The sequence below is a fragment of the Anabrus simplex genome, chromosome 4, assembly GCF_040414725.1.
Source record: "Anabrus simplex isolate iqAnaSimp1 chromosome 4, ASM4041472v1, whole genome shotgun sequence".
NCBI lineage: Eukaryota > Metazoa > Arthropoda > Insecta > Orthoptera > Tettigoniidae > Anabrus > Anabrus simplex.
Window position 1 is genome coordinate 114599666 of NC_090268.1, and position 15469 is coordinate 114615134.

The 15469-nt window shown below is 38.4% G+C and overlaps 1 protein-coding gene across 1 annotated transcript in view; it reads left to right on the plus strand.

The window, feature by feature from the left end:
- Positions 1-8379: 8379 nt before the first annotated feature.
- The window catches only part of LOC136871673 (solute carrier family 35 member F5), a 138634-nt gene continuing 131544 nt past the window's right edge, over positions 8380-15469 (plus strand). Inside the window, exons 1-2 of the mRNA XM_067145169.2 lie at positions 8380-8861; positions 14518-14655. Coding sequence (XP_067001270.1) covers positions 8724-8861; positions 14518-14655 — 276 coding nt within the window. The 5' untranslated portion in view covers positions 8380-8723. The remainder of the gene's footprint in view (positions 8862-14517; positions 14656-15469) is intronic.

Here is a 15469-nt window from a genome sequence, read left to right on the forward strand (position 1 = left end):
TAGGAAGTTCAGTGGTGCACAATTTTTACCAATGATATAATATGATTACAGGCTAATTTTCAAATTTAGATACATCAATAATACTTTTCTAGTATTCAAAATTAAACAAACATTTTACATTTTTATTTTCAGGAATATTACTACAACGCATCAACATTTTTTCATTTAAAAACTCTTTTACCATATTGAAATGAAACACTTTGAGGTAGCCTAATTCCGGTATTGAAAAAATATCCTTTTGTAATGTATCAGGTTTCGAAATTAAACGTCGCGTGGGCCTACCCATTCGTTTCACCTCGGAATTTTCCTCGGCAGTCCGTTGCGAAAACGGTCTAGACATTAAAGACTGCACCGAATTCATGATCTAGCAAAACACCAGTAACTGATAAAAATGCACAATAATAAAAACACACATGATGACACGAATGTTTACACAATGAAATCAATAAGCTACTTAGCTTGCGCGCACAATTTCAATTTGGGGAAAGGAAGAATGGTACATACCCTCAAAAACTAGAAAATGGTTCTAAAGCAATGTATGATATACTGAAAGAAATGGCGGTGTTTATTTTCAAATTTAGAGCCATTAGTTATAGGTCCAGCCACGGCCGACTTGATGCTGCGTTCTAGCCAGGACGAATAGCTCTAGCTAGCTCCTTACGGAGCGCAGCGGGGGATCCAACCAGCCATGATCCCGCAGATGAACTTCCATCCGGTGTCGGTAGATGACACTCCTGTTCTATAACAAAATCTCACATTGTGCAGCAGCGGTCTCTAGCGATTTTGCTAGTAGTTGGTTACGTAGGAGCACGGCCGATTTGATGCTTCGCTCTAGCTATCTCCTTAGCACAGCGAGGGATCCAGTCGGCCGTGATAGGAGAAGCCAGGTTGATAAACCTCCATTTAAGCAATGTATAAGAAGCCACGCCTATCTTTCTTCTTCACGAGCACCCCTGTAGCAGCCCAAAAACACACTTCTAGCAGCCCCGCGCACCCGTCGAGCAGCCTTGGTTTCATCCTACCTCAGGTTGACTTCCCGCTGCAAACCTTGCGGCTCCTGCAGTGAACATCTAAGAGTACCGGCTTGTAAAGTATCCTGTAGTCAATATTTGCTCTTTCAAGCTCTTGAAAGGTTAGTCTTGTTGAGTGAAAATACAGTAGTTGAGTAATCCAAATTATGAAACTTTACCTAAAATAAACATAAAAATTTAATGTGGGTAGCGCAAACCTGCAACCTTACGGAGAAACCTCCCCTGGGTGATAGCATATATAAGAAAAGCATTCTTGCAAATTAGTCTATGTGAAGAGGATCGGGACTTCCTTAGATTTCTTTGGGTTGACATGGAGGGTGAAATGAAAATATTCCGCCATACCGTGTTGTGTTTGGGGTGACAAGCGGGCCGTTCTTATTGAGTGCTGTGATTTATTTTCATTTGAAACGTATTGAAAGTATGGAAGATGGAAGGTATTCTGCAGCTACCATCAATAAGCTTAGAAAAAGATTTTACGTTGATAATTGCGTAACCAGTTCACAATCTGGTGATGATCTACTCTGTTTTCAGGAAGAAGCAACGAGAATATTTGCACAGGCCAAATTTGATTTGAGAGGTTGGGAGTATTCAGACTTTAACCTAAAAGATAAGACTGCTACTCATGTTCTAGGCCTTATTTGGGATAGAAGATCTGATACTCTAGCCGTGAGTGGCCACAAATTTGTAGACATAAAGGTGATCACTCGAAGAGCTATACTGTCAATAGCCCAGAGAGTATTTGACCATATTGGCTTCACGTGTCCTGTATCACTTTGTCCAAAGCTTTTGTTGCAGCGATGCTGGGCCATGAAAGGGGAATGGGACGAAGAAGTTCCAGATGATTTGAAAAACGCGGTCTTGGCATGGTTACAAGAGCGTCCTTTACTTGAAGAAGTGAAGAAACCTCGCTGGCTCATGGGAATGAGTGATATGATAATAAGTTGTTCGGTGCATACCTTTTTGATGCCACTAAGTTTTCATATGCCGCAGCAGTGTTCTTGCGTTCAGAATACAATTCCTGTATACATATACAGCTGATACAAGCAAAATCTAGAGTGTCACCACTCAAGGGAATGACAATTCCGAGGCTGGAGTTATTAGCTGCAAATATCGGAGCGCGGTTAACTGCATCTTTGAAGCAGGAGTTTGAACAAATAGACAGAGAATATTTCTTCTGGAGTGACTCTACTACTACAGTAAAATTATATTCTTTCAAGGTCCACCTATTGAATACAATGACGTTTTATTGTGATTTAATCGCATGTCAAATAGTCAAATGGTACTAGTTTCGGCATCTATGTGCCATCATCAGCCTTGAGTACAAATTATAACAAGATATATATTCCTAAAACATCTAAAACACATTTTAACACATTATAAAATAACATACTATTAATGTGGTGATACATGAAATACGATAAAATTATGATACAATTGGTGTGATATAAAATTCTTAAAATTCCGGCTGTTCGTTACATAATTCAGTCTGTGTGCATCCGGGATAAGTCAATTTTTTTGCAGTTGTATGCTGTATATGTGAATGACATTTATCCTTTAGATATTAGGTGGTTCCAGGGAAGTTTACTTTGATCATGTAAGATCGTGATGTAATTAGAGATGAATTCCCACTTCAATTTGAACCTGAAGGAGAAAATAGCCAAGTTAGACGTTGGAAGCAATATATGGAAGATACTAGAAACATCGTTGAATGATGATTGACTCACCTTGAGCAGCATGTAAACGTGTTGTTACACAGACGGAGCCGGACGAAGTGTGTGGGCAACGGTAAAGGAGGCAAGGGGAAGGCGAGGGGAAGAAAGGAGGCGGAGCACTTGCGGGGCAATGGAACTAAGGCGGGGCGGAAGTTTGGGGTAGTGGGGGTAATTGACGGGAGTGTGTATTCCGGATTACTTGGAAAATCGAACTGTTTTTCGATAGTTTGGTATTTTTAAGCCAATCGATTAAAAGATCGAAAAGGATATTGGGTTTCTCGTAAATCTCATTTAAATTATAATTGGGGTTAAAATATTGGTCGCAGTTGATGTAACAACTTTCAATGATATTCATTATGGGTCCCTTGTTTACTGTTTGAAGAACTTCCATATCTTGTTCAATGTCGGTAAATTTGTAATTAGTGTCGTGCATATGTATACCCATGGCGGAGAACTTATTGTGTCTCATCGCGTTGACGTGTTCCGAATATCTAATCATAAAGTTGCGTCCTGTTTGACCTATGTAGGAGCTGCTGCATTCATTGCATTTCAGTCTATATATTCCAGATTTGGAATAGATACTGGGAGTATTGATTGATGCAGAGTTGTGTAAAATTTCGGAGGTTCTATTGTTAGTTTTGAATAAAATTCTTATATTGTGTTTCCTGAAAAGGTTGGTGATTTTGTGGACGTCATTATTATAAGTGAAGGTGGTTGAAATAGGAGTTTTTTCTTTTTCATTTATGAGTTTGGTTTTAGGCCGGTACCTATACTTGTTTATTATTTGTTCTACAAACTGCCTGTTGTACCCATTGAACTTGGCAATTGCCCTTATGGTATTAAGTTCGTTATTAAGATCTTTCTTTGCCATGGTTATGGCAAAGGCTCGATGTACCACGCTATTGTATGCTGCACGTTTGTGCATTATGGGATGTATGGAATCTTTGTGTATAGTGTTAGCAGTTTGTGTAGGTTTCCTGTATATTTTGTAAGACAGGCCAGATGTATTTCCAATAATGGTTAGATCTAGAAAATTGATTGCTTTATTGGTTTCTGACTATAGTGTGAATTTAATGTATGGGTCAATACTATTCAAGTATTTAAGAGTGGATTCCGCGTTCTTGATTAATTCATCCATAATGACGAATGTGTCGTCCACATATCTAGCCCACATGAGAATATTTGGAAAGTTGTTATTATTGATTTTTGTATGTTCTAAGTTATCTAAATAAATATTAGCCAAAATTCCTGATGAAGGTGACCCCATCGCCAGTCCATTCTGTTGATATATAATTTTGTCGAAAACAAAGAAGTTATTGTTGATAACCAGGTTTAGAAGCTGAATGAAATCTTGTATTTCTAGTTTGCTAAGAGAACTATGTTTACTTAGATTATTTTCAATGATTTTTGGAGGTTTAGAAATTGGTATGCTCGGGTACATATTTTCTATATCAAAGGATTGGAGGGAGTGGTTAGGTTGTAGGTTTAATAACTTTAATTTCTCAATCAGTTCAGTAGTGTTTTTAATGGATTTGTTGGAGAGAAAGTGATAATTTTTTGTTAGGAAATTTTGAATGAATTGGGATGCTTTGTAGAGTGGACTGGGTCTGTAGTTGATAATGGGTCGGATAGGAATATTAGGTTTGTGAATTTTTGGTAGGGCTTTGACTGTAGGAAAGCCTGGATTCATGGTTATCAGTTTATATTTTTCATGGTCTGTAAAAAGAAATGTTAAGTTCTTTAAATTTTGCTTTAGTTGCCTCTGGATTTTTTGGGTAGGATCTTTCTTGATTATTTTAAATGTGTTGTTGTTGAAAAATTATTTAGTTTTGGTTACATAATCAGTTTTATTCATTAAGACAGTAGCTTTACCTTTATCTGCCTTTGTAATTATTAAGTCATTATGTTTTATTTTACTTTTAAGTTCTGTGATTTGTTTGTGTTCAGAGGTAAATTTGTCGTCATTAGAGTTAGTGGAAATAGTTTTCCTACTTACGTTTTTAGCTCTGCCTATCTTATCTAGTTTTCTTTTTATTGCAAATCTAGTTTCGTCTTGTTTCTCCAAAGGCATTTTGTTTATTGTAGCTTCTGATTCTATAATCATGTTAGTCATTATGTTTATTTTATTCATGTTAGGCCAGTTTTGGTTAGGGCCTTTTGATAGGATGGCGATTTCTTCTTTATTATTTAGTTCCATTGCCCCGCAAGTGCTCCGCCTCCTTTCTTCCCCTCGCCTTCCCCTTGCCTCCTTTACCGTTGCCCACACACTTCGTCCGGCTCCGTCTGTGTAACAACACGTTTACATGCTGCTCAAGGTGAGTCAATCATCATTCAACGATGTTTCTAGTAACTTCCATATATTGCTTCCAACGTCTAACTTGGCTATTTTCTCCTTCAGGTTCAAATTGAAGTGGGAATTCATCTCTAATTACATCACGATCTTACATGATCAAAGTAAACTTCCCTGGAACCACCTAATATCTAAAGGAATAAATGTCATTCACATAGACAGCATACAACTGCAAAAAAATCACTTATCCCGGATGCACACAGACTGAATTATGTAACGAACAGCCGGAATTTTAAGAATTTTATATCACACCAATTGTATCATAATTTTATCGTATTTCATGTATCACCACATTAATAGTATGTTATTTTATAATGTGTTAAAATGTGTTTTAGATGTTTTAGGAATATATATCTTGTTTTAATTTGTACTCAAGGCTGATGATGGCACATAGATGCCGAAACTAGTACCATTTCACTATTTGACATGTGATTAAATCACAATAAAACGTCATTGTATTGAATAGGTGGACCTTGAAAGAATTTAATTTTACTGTAATCCCACTTCAATACGGAACCAATGAAATTGATAACTATAAGTGACTCTACTACTGTCATCACGTGGATACAGAGAGAAGATCACTGAGGAGTCTTTGTGTGGAACCGGGTTCAGGAGATCAGAAGTCTGACGGTGAAGGAAGCTTGGAGACACATACCAGGAAATATGAATCCTGCTGATCTTCCTAGTCGTGGATACTCTTCTGTACAGTTGCTTGAGTCTATATGGCCGGAGGGCCCACCATGGCTGAAACTGCCACTTGGAGAATGGTCTTCAGAAGCATCAGAACCGGATGAAGAAATTATAGGACAGGAGAGAAGGAAGCTTATCATTTCAATACTTCTATGCCACGACGGTGATTCTGATCGGCTCTACAATTTCTCCAATGATTGTGATAAAATTGCAAGGGTCATTGCTTGGATGTTTCGGTAAATTAATTCTTGTAAAAGAAAAGATGTGGTGAAACAAAGTGAACTTCAACTGAAGGGCAGCAGAGAAATACCTTGTACGTTTGGTGCAACAAGAGACTTTCAGTGGAGTAAAAGATGATAAATTATCTTGTTTATGGACGTCGACGGTATAATTCGACTAAAACGAAGATAGCCGAAAGAAGAGATTTAGAGGACTTCAGGATGCCTGCAGTGCTACCTACTAAACATCCTGTGGTTGACAAGATTGTGCTCTGGACACATATCAAGTCTTGTCATGTAGGAGTACAAGGTCTCCTAAACCACTTAAGGGAAAATTTTTGGATCTTCAAAGGAAGAAAAACTATTCGAGCCATTCTAGCTGGTTGTGTTGTCTGTCGGAGACATGAGGCGAGAAGTGTTTCCGTTTGTATACCTGCTTTACCTGAGCCACGAGTGCGGGTTGCAGTTGCTTTCGAGACTACTGGTATTCACTTAGCTGGTCCATTGTTTTTGAGAAATAATCGCAAAATGTGGATATATCTATACACTTGTGCGGTGTTCCGTGCAGTCCACCTTGAGCTGACCTCGTCACTCTCCATTGATTCATTCCTACGAACTTTCAGAAGATCTCTAGCTCGCCGAGGTAGACATTAGATTGTATATACAGATAATGGTAGAAATTTTGTTGGGGAACACAATGCTTTCAGTCAATTGGACTGGAACAAGATTTCTAAATACAGCAACGCTCATCAAATTGACTGGCGATTCAATCCTCCCACAGCAGCATGGTGGGGAGGATGGTGGGAGCGCCTAAAAAGGCTGCTGAAACAGCTGCTAAGGAAAACTCTTGGTAAAGCTTCGCTGTCCTATGAAGAGTTGGAAACAGTCTTATGTGATTGCGAAGCCGTGTTCAACTCTTGACCGCTCACATATGTATCAGAAGACAGTGCTGATTTAGCTCCTATCTCGCCTAATATGTTTTTGTTCGATATGAAAGAAATGGGCGTACCTGACTGTGATGTCATGGATTCTGATCATCTTAACCGACGGAACAGAAATCGTCAAAGGATAAGAGATAGCTTTCGTCACCGATTTATGAGAGAATATCTAGGTCAATTAGCATTAACTGCCCAAAAGAAGAGTCGTCAATTGCTTCTAGGAGAAGTTGTTCTTATTGGAGCAGACAACCTCAAAAGAATCGATTGGCCTTTAGCTGTAGTGTAACAGCTTATTCCAGGATGTGATGGAGAAATTCGTCTGGTGGAGCTGAAAACTGCTGCAGGGATCCTTTTTCGACCAGTCCAGAGGGTACATCCTTTGGAAGTTCGTGCAAAGGAGGCATCTGAAAAAGATGAACTTTTAGTCGGCAAGAGTGGTGGAGTTTGGACAACTGTCCAAAATAGTGTGGAAGGTAGTGGGGAAATTGGACATGTTCGAACTAGGTGTGGACGTAAAGTGCAACTACCTGCTAGATTTCGACATGATTGTGATTGACTTTCAGTGACTGTTTCGTTTTGTTTAATTTTACTCATGTGTTTTATTCTGATTTATTGTTTTAGTTTGAGTCGTTGGAAATTAGTCACGACTCAAAGGTGGGAGTATGTATTTAGGATTACTGAAGAGGGCTCTGCCATGTAAGTATACATATTCCTTGATGTCTCAACTCTGCTATAGCTAATGCTTCTCATTTTAGAAGTATGACACTATTTGTTCTTTTGCAATCCCACAATTAGACATGAAATAAAGGTTACGTTGAAGTACGGTATTTGATAATCAACCTGAGAACGCCGGGTAGGCTTTAGATTTAATAGCTTTAAATCTGTAAGAGAGCGCGTGACGCGCCAAAAATCACTGTCACTTAAGAGTTAAGGTCGCAGTTAGCGAATCCCATCTTTCAATCTTAAGTTCAAGTAGTCTGGCGTGTACAAGTTTCCTTGATTGTTTGAATTCTTCTTTATCAGCAGGTTCCGAAATCTCTGCTAGCGCTTCCTAACATTATTTTTAAATTGGATCAAATCCTTAAGGAGATCCGGAGTCTGAGTCTGGTGACTGGTTGTGAACTCCTGTTCTGTTGCCATGAGGTCGAAGTATTCCTGTATTAGCCGGGACATTGGAGTCGCCTACCTGGCCTTGCCACTGGGGTTTATAATTTCTTGTGTTTGAGCCTGTCACCGTAATTGTTTTCGCGTGTCGTACTGTTAACATGTGATTCAGAGGGAGTCATCACACTATTCGTTCCTATTCATCATGGTCAAACCAAAGAAGATCCAGTTTAACTTCTTTGGTGAATATTACTGTCTAACATTTACTCCAAGCAAATAAGCTCTCTAGGATTTATTTTTATTCTTGTGACTTTTTGCGTCATGTGACGTCAATGACACTTGCCTCCCAGTACTTGAAAATTGTAGTAAAAATTTTATTTATCGGAATAGTGTTGTTTGTGATATTAATATAGTAAAAGAATGTGTTAATCGGGCGAAATACTATATGGTTCAACTATTTCAAAGCTGTATAATGGGAGAGGAATGTAGTGACAAGTTAACCTTGCACTATGAGGTGTGACGAAATGTGTATTGGAAATGTAAACAAAAATGGATGTGAGCTTGTTTACACCCACTACTTTGATGTGTTCGTCGGAAATAAAGTCTCTCGCCGGCGAATGATTGTGTTTGAAGTTAATTAACGACTTAGCATCTCTGTAATTCCCGGCTATGCTAACAGGATGACGATTGTCGTAGAAGTTGTTGATGTTGGATCATCCGTTGGCGGAATGTTAAATAAGTCTCAGCGACTTTTGTTAGGTTTATTTGTTCTTCTTGTCGTTGATATTATATGGGTGTCATCCTCTGAACTGACAAAGGTAAGAACAGCTGCGCTATACTTGTTACGAGGAAATGACTAGTTATTTGCTGCTGCCACATTCTCCTCTCTCTCAATGGAAATTCTATAACACTTGATTGAATAATAGGGTTGATGACCTTGAAATTCAGGACCATTTATCATCCCCATCATTCACTTAGGTACTTACCAATTTTCTTTTAAATTCTTTATCAAGGCAGTCAAATTTAAGATGATGATCTTCAATAGTTCATCATTGTAATATTCTCTGTTTCCTAGTATATAACTTGCATTATTGGGAACTGTAAACATTCAGCTAACTAACTTCATGTCAGATTTCTTAGCTCTTTGGTTGTGTAACGCTATTTGATATGTGCTTGGCCTGTGGGCTTACTCATTGTACTGTACACAACCTATTCTGAAAAATGTACTACAGTATTATCGTAGTTGTTTGTAGGAAAAGCGAATCCTTGTGTATGTCACAGATAAGGAGTAGTTGCTAACAAATAGATCAGTAATAACACGGAAGTTTGATTTAGATACTAAATTCCTTCTAGGGGCTTATAATCACTTCCATGATAAACTCTATTCGCTATTGAAATACCATCCAAATTTTGGGTTTGTGGTTAGTGAAGAAGTGGCAAGGAGTTAAAATGAAACGTATATTTATTGCAGTAATACATTTACATAGATTATTAAAAAAAATTGTTGACAAGTTTGAGAATTGATAGATCTGATTGTTATGTACCCTATGGGATATCAAACTGAAAAGCATGGACTATTTTAATCTTAAATGCATTAGTGATGTATTATAATTACCAATATACCTAGGAGTTTAGCTGATAGCTGCAGGTTACAGTACCTGAGGTGATGCCAACCCCATTATTGCAATTGGCTAGTCGTCCTTTTGTACCCAAGATAGTGCGTTTGATCTCCACGTTGGTCGGCAGGATTTGAGAGTGTGTAAATGTGACAGTTTTATGATGTCTGTTTCCAGTAGGCCTTCATCAGAGAATTTCTGCTGAACAAAATAGGCATAACACCTCAGCATCTCATAAGATCTTTATCTATCGAAAGGACTTTAAACTAAATATTATTATTTTCTAAGATGACCTTTCTTTATCTTCAGTAACTGATTAATCTTTGCAATAACCCCCCTAATAACTATCTTTTCCCAACAGCTTCAGGGTGTGAGTCAACAACATTATGCCCCTATAGTTTTTGCATTTCAGTCTGTTTCCCTTTTTAAACCGTGGAATGATGATTCCTTTTCTCTAATCTTCTCAGTTTTCGTTCGTTTGCAGATCACCAAGAGCACACTATGTAGGCAATTTAAGCCTGGCATTCCACCTTCCTTTATCACATCTGAGGTGTGATCATTGAAGCCAGAGGACTTTTGCATGCTCTTTAGTGCTGTTTTGATTTCAAGCCATGTAAATGGGGAGTGGTCTTTCCAAATTTCATACAAATGCTTGCAGAAAAGTACTGGGAATGTGGAAAAAATCTTGTGATTAGTGGATATTGAGCGGCCCTACAACTGTCCCTCAGAACAAGACTGGGAATGTCTGTAAGACCTCAAGGTGCCAGAGTATCTGGTTGGCAAAGGAAAGATGCTATACCATAATTGTTACACCTTTGTTCGGATAGGCATTGGATGATGAGAATGACTTGAGATAAAGAGAGGTATCCAACAGGGAAGTGCCCTATCACCACTCTTGTTTGTAATAGTAATAGACAAGATCATATGGTGACGATGGGATAGACAAGGGTTAGGAGTGGGAAGGAAGTGGCCGTGGCCTTAATTATGGTAGCCTATAGCCCCAGCATTTGCCTTTTGTGAAAATGGAAAACTTACGGAAAATCATATTCAGGACTGCTGACATTGGATTTGAACCCACTATCTCCCAAATGCCAGCTCACAGGTGCATGCCCCTAACCTCATACCCAACTCGCTCGGTTCTATATAATTAAAAAAAAAAATTCTTGTTGAAAATGTATTCCTGTAAATTCAGTACATGCACAACATAAGTTTTATACCATCATAGGGATTTGATATGTTACAAATCTTATGTGGAATACCTTTTAGAGTATTTAGAGATGTGTTCATTCCGACAGCCAGGGACCCAGCCACCCTCCCCTAGAAGTACTTTTACTTTTATAACCTAATACATTTTATCCCACGCCATTGTTCATCGCTTAACTACGCAGCAACATTTCCATTGGCTGAGACACAATTAGATATGACGTCACACCCAGCAATGAAGTAAAAATAATTCCGATACCAACCCACGCACAATAAAAACACAACTAAATGCAATCGCTTTGTCCACCGTACGACATGCTAGAGGTCTAACAGCCGCTTCGCGGCCCTGGGGGCTTATGCCCCCAGACTCCCTTTGCTTGATCGTAGTCCAATAGCTTCATCACTAACAGGACCTAACCAGTCCAGACCAATGGCTTTGTCACTAGCTGCTATTACCGTACGAGATTCATAAATTCAAAAGTAGCGCTGCTGCACTTAACAATATATGTCTATACGTCTAATAACTAAAGTTGACGTCTGATATTTCTTAGAGGGAGGTCCGTTTACTGCCTGCCGTGGTGGGATAAAGGGAGTGGGAGTGTGGATGCCATGGAAACGAGGGTGGGGCAACTGCGGTTGCCATGGAGATAAATCTTCTAGCCAGCTCGTCTTGCTGGGAGTTGCCAAACCTCTCACTTCACTCCTGAGTTAGATCTTTCATCAAGCAGTTCAGTGTGAGGCCTACCGGGGATACCACTATTTAAAAAAACACGCCAGGTACTCTACCGCTAGGTGGTGTGGAAAAGAGTACACATGATTTATGACCCACTTGTCCTCCCCGCACACCTTTTTCCCCTTGAACTAATTTTTTCTTATTTGTTTTACATCCTGTATTTATGCCAATGAGGTGTTCAGAGACAAAGTATAGGACAAGGGACATGTTAAAGGATTTGTCAGGCTATAGGTACCACCCCTGTTAAAGAATAATCATGTTATTGATTTTACGTCCTGTAGAATTTTCAAATACCACCGGACTGAGCCAGGATAGAACCTGCTAAGTTGGGATCAGAAGGCCAGAGCTCTACTGTCTGAGTCGGTCCCTGTTAAAAATAACAGAACATGAGACCAAGTCAGTCTCAGTCTGGCCAGTTATGTCCCATTTGTGATTACAGCAAAATTTGTCCCATTTGCGATCACACCCATTACAGTGGAAAACAAGAATGTGAAGAAAGACCAGTTCATGTCCCATTTGCGATCACTGTAAAATTATCAGCAGCTTGTCAGGGTTTTCCAACGTCAATGCAGCAAGGGGACTTCTAATTAGGGCGTACTCCACACAACTGTGTGAGAAAGATTCTCCCAACCGGTACCCTTTCTCTTGAACGTTTTATGAGGTAATATTAGTCTATGCTTTTTAACATACTGTAATTATTCCAGCTGTAGACATCCATCATTGACGTAGCTTTCGTTATTATGCTATCTGTGTGCTTACTTACGACATGCAGGTCAACGAGACGAAGAAAGGCAAGCCTTATGCTTTATATAATGGATATTCTTACAGAAATTTATTGAAAGTCAGGGATGTTTGGTGATATGGGTTTGTTTTATCACTGGGTTTATGTCGTAGCAACACAGATAGGTTTTATGGCGACAATGGGATAGGATAGGGCTTGGAGTGGGAAGGAAACGCCCGTGGCCTTAATTAAGGTACAGCTCCAGCATTTGCTTATTGTGAAAATAGGAAACCATGGAAAACCATCTTCAGGGCTACCAATGATGGGATTCAAACCTACTATTTTCCGAATGCAATATAATCTTTTCGCGCTATCATTATAGAATTATCATTTTTTCAACTTATTTTAATCTAAACATTTTCTTAACATTAAGTTCTGGAATCTTGTACATCTAATCTGAGCATACAGACAAAAATTATAATGTTATTTATATAGGTAAAAGTACTGAAGTTTAGTCCATCTAAGACTTCGCCTTTCAATCCGTACCACTATAAGACTCTTCTAGAATGTTGTTCACTTTCATTTTTGAGAGATATTTCCAACTAATTGATTGAAACTTTTGGACAGTCACTCAAATCCCTGGAACTTGTCCACCACCTGCACATCACAAGTTCGCACAATGTTTGGATATTTTAATGTGACATTGATTCACCTCTTGCACTATTCATAATCTGTTGAACATAAAAAGTTTTTAGTGTGTTTACTTCATATAACATGTGTATTGTAAGAGTACTGCATTTTACTGGAGATTGTCGAGCAAATAGTTACTCAGTACTTTTAAGATTGTAGGATATTTTTAAAAATTTCCTACTTCAATTTGTAATGTATAATTATTTTAATTATGTGTAATATAATCTGTGTAGTTGAAGATGTCCCCCAGAGGGACAAAACATGTACGTTACTACATTTTAATATGAATTATATTTTTAATATGTTTTGTTAATTGACGATCCAGTGTATTACAATTTGTATTAAAAGGTGGTTTTAATACATCTCTTAAAAAGTGAATAGTCAGTGCAGAATTTAACATGAAGCTTGTTATATGTAACTACAGTGTATTGAATAGTATCATGACAAGTACATGGAAAACCGGGCGAGTTGGCTGTGCGGTTAGGGGTGCGCAGCTGTGAGCTTGCATCCTGGAGATAGTGGGTTCGAACCCACTGGTTTCCCATTTTCACACCAGGCAAATGCTGGGGCTGTACCTTAAGGCCCTGGCCACTTCCTTCCCATTCCTAGCCCTTTCCTATCCCATCGTCGCCTTAAGACCTATCTGAGTCGGTGTGACATAAAGCAAAATTGTAAAAAAAAAAAAAAAAAAAAAGTACATGGATAAAAAAAAAACACAATTGTAACTGTAATATTTTGAAGGTGCTTATGCAGAGACTTGTGAACTGAGTGTTAGTGAGAATTACAGTTGGTATTAAAAGTATGCTATTATTCTAAGAATCCTATGAATAATTAAAGATGGTCTCTGCATTTTTGGATCTGCAGTTTTAGTTACAACAGTGATTTGATGTTTTGTTATAAGGTTTTACAAGAAAAATAATATTTTTTTTTTTTTGCTAGTGGCTTTACGTCGCACCGACACAGATAGGTCTTATGGCGACGATGGGATGGGAAAGGCCTAGGATTTGGAAGGAAGCGGCCATGACCTTAATTAAGGTACAGCCCCAGCATTTGCCTGGTGTGAAAATGGGAAACCATGGAAAACGATCTTCAGGGCTGCTGACAGTGGGATATCTCCTTGGATGCAAGAATAATTCTTCATTTTAGACAGAAATATCTTCTAATTGCAGTTTTACTTCTCTTATTGTAGCAAAACATTTGGCACTATTAGTTGCTGTCCTCAGAGGCCAGGGTTCAATTCCTGGGACTGTCAGAAATTTAAGATTGGCAGGAGTATGATACAAGATTTAAAAAGTACATACTACTTCGTCTGTTGAAGGTATACCTGAAAAAAGTTGCACCATCTTGAGAAATGTGAGGTCATACATTTACTTTTACTTCTTTTACTGTGGATTGTGCAATATAATTTCAAGTGAAATGTACAGAAGTGATCATTTGTATGAGGATTTTAATTCCAATCTCAATTTTTTTCTGTGCATTGATACTTTCATGTTATCTTTTATAATTTTCAGTATATTTATCATAATGAAGAATTCGAGAAACCCTTCTTCAGCACATATGTGAAGACGTCAATGTTTACATTATATCTTCTGGGACTGTGCTTCTGGCCGCCATGGAGAGACCAATGTAATAAACCTGCCACTTACATGGTAAGTAATGAATGAGTTAACCCTTTATAGGGCAAAAGGGCTGGGCACTTTATAAAAACCTGAAACTTGGCTATTATTTTGTTTTGCCGTTTAAATGAAAGATATGAACAGAAATATTTCTAAAGTTATCAAAAGGTGGAGTTCAGGGGTGTAAATTATTATACTGATCACTGCCCATTCCTGTCAACCGTGTACCTAAAATGGTCAGTGATATAATAATTTATCACTTCAAATTAAAATACATATTACAAATATTTCAGGTTATAAGTGTCATAAACTAAATTTTAAACTATTTACACCAAGCTCGATAGCTGCAGTCGCTTAAGTGCGGCCAGTATCCAGTATTCGGGAGATAGTAGGTTCGAACCCCACTGTCGGCAGCCCTGAAAATGGTCTTCCGTGGTTTCCCATTTTCACACCAGGCAAATGCTGGGGCTGTACCTTAATTAAGGCCACGGCCGCTTCCTTCCCACTCCTAGCCCTTTCCTGTCCCATCGTCGCCGTAAGACCTATCTGTGTCGGTGCGACGTAAAACAAGTAGCAAAAAAAAAAAACTATTTACAACTGAACGTGTGACTTAAATGGCTTTATCAGTTTTACAATAGACAACTTAAGAAATTGCAGAATAGGCTATAGAACTGCAGTACTTCTGGTAAAAAGGCTTGAAATATATTTTACACAGGGCAACATTACAGGTTTTGCAAATAATATCACTACGTTTTTGATTATGCCTGGTGCTACAGAAGGCCACTTCTGGTATATGATTAGTGATTACCAATATTAGAGAACCCGACATTTTCTACAGTGGGTGAGT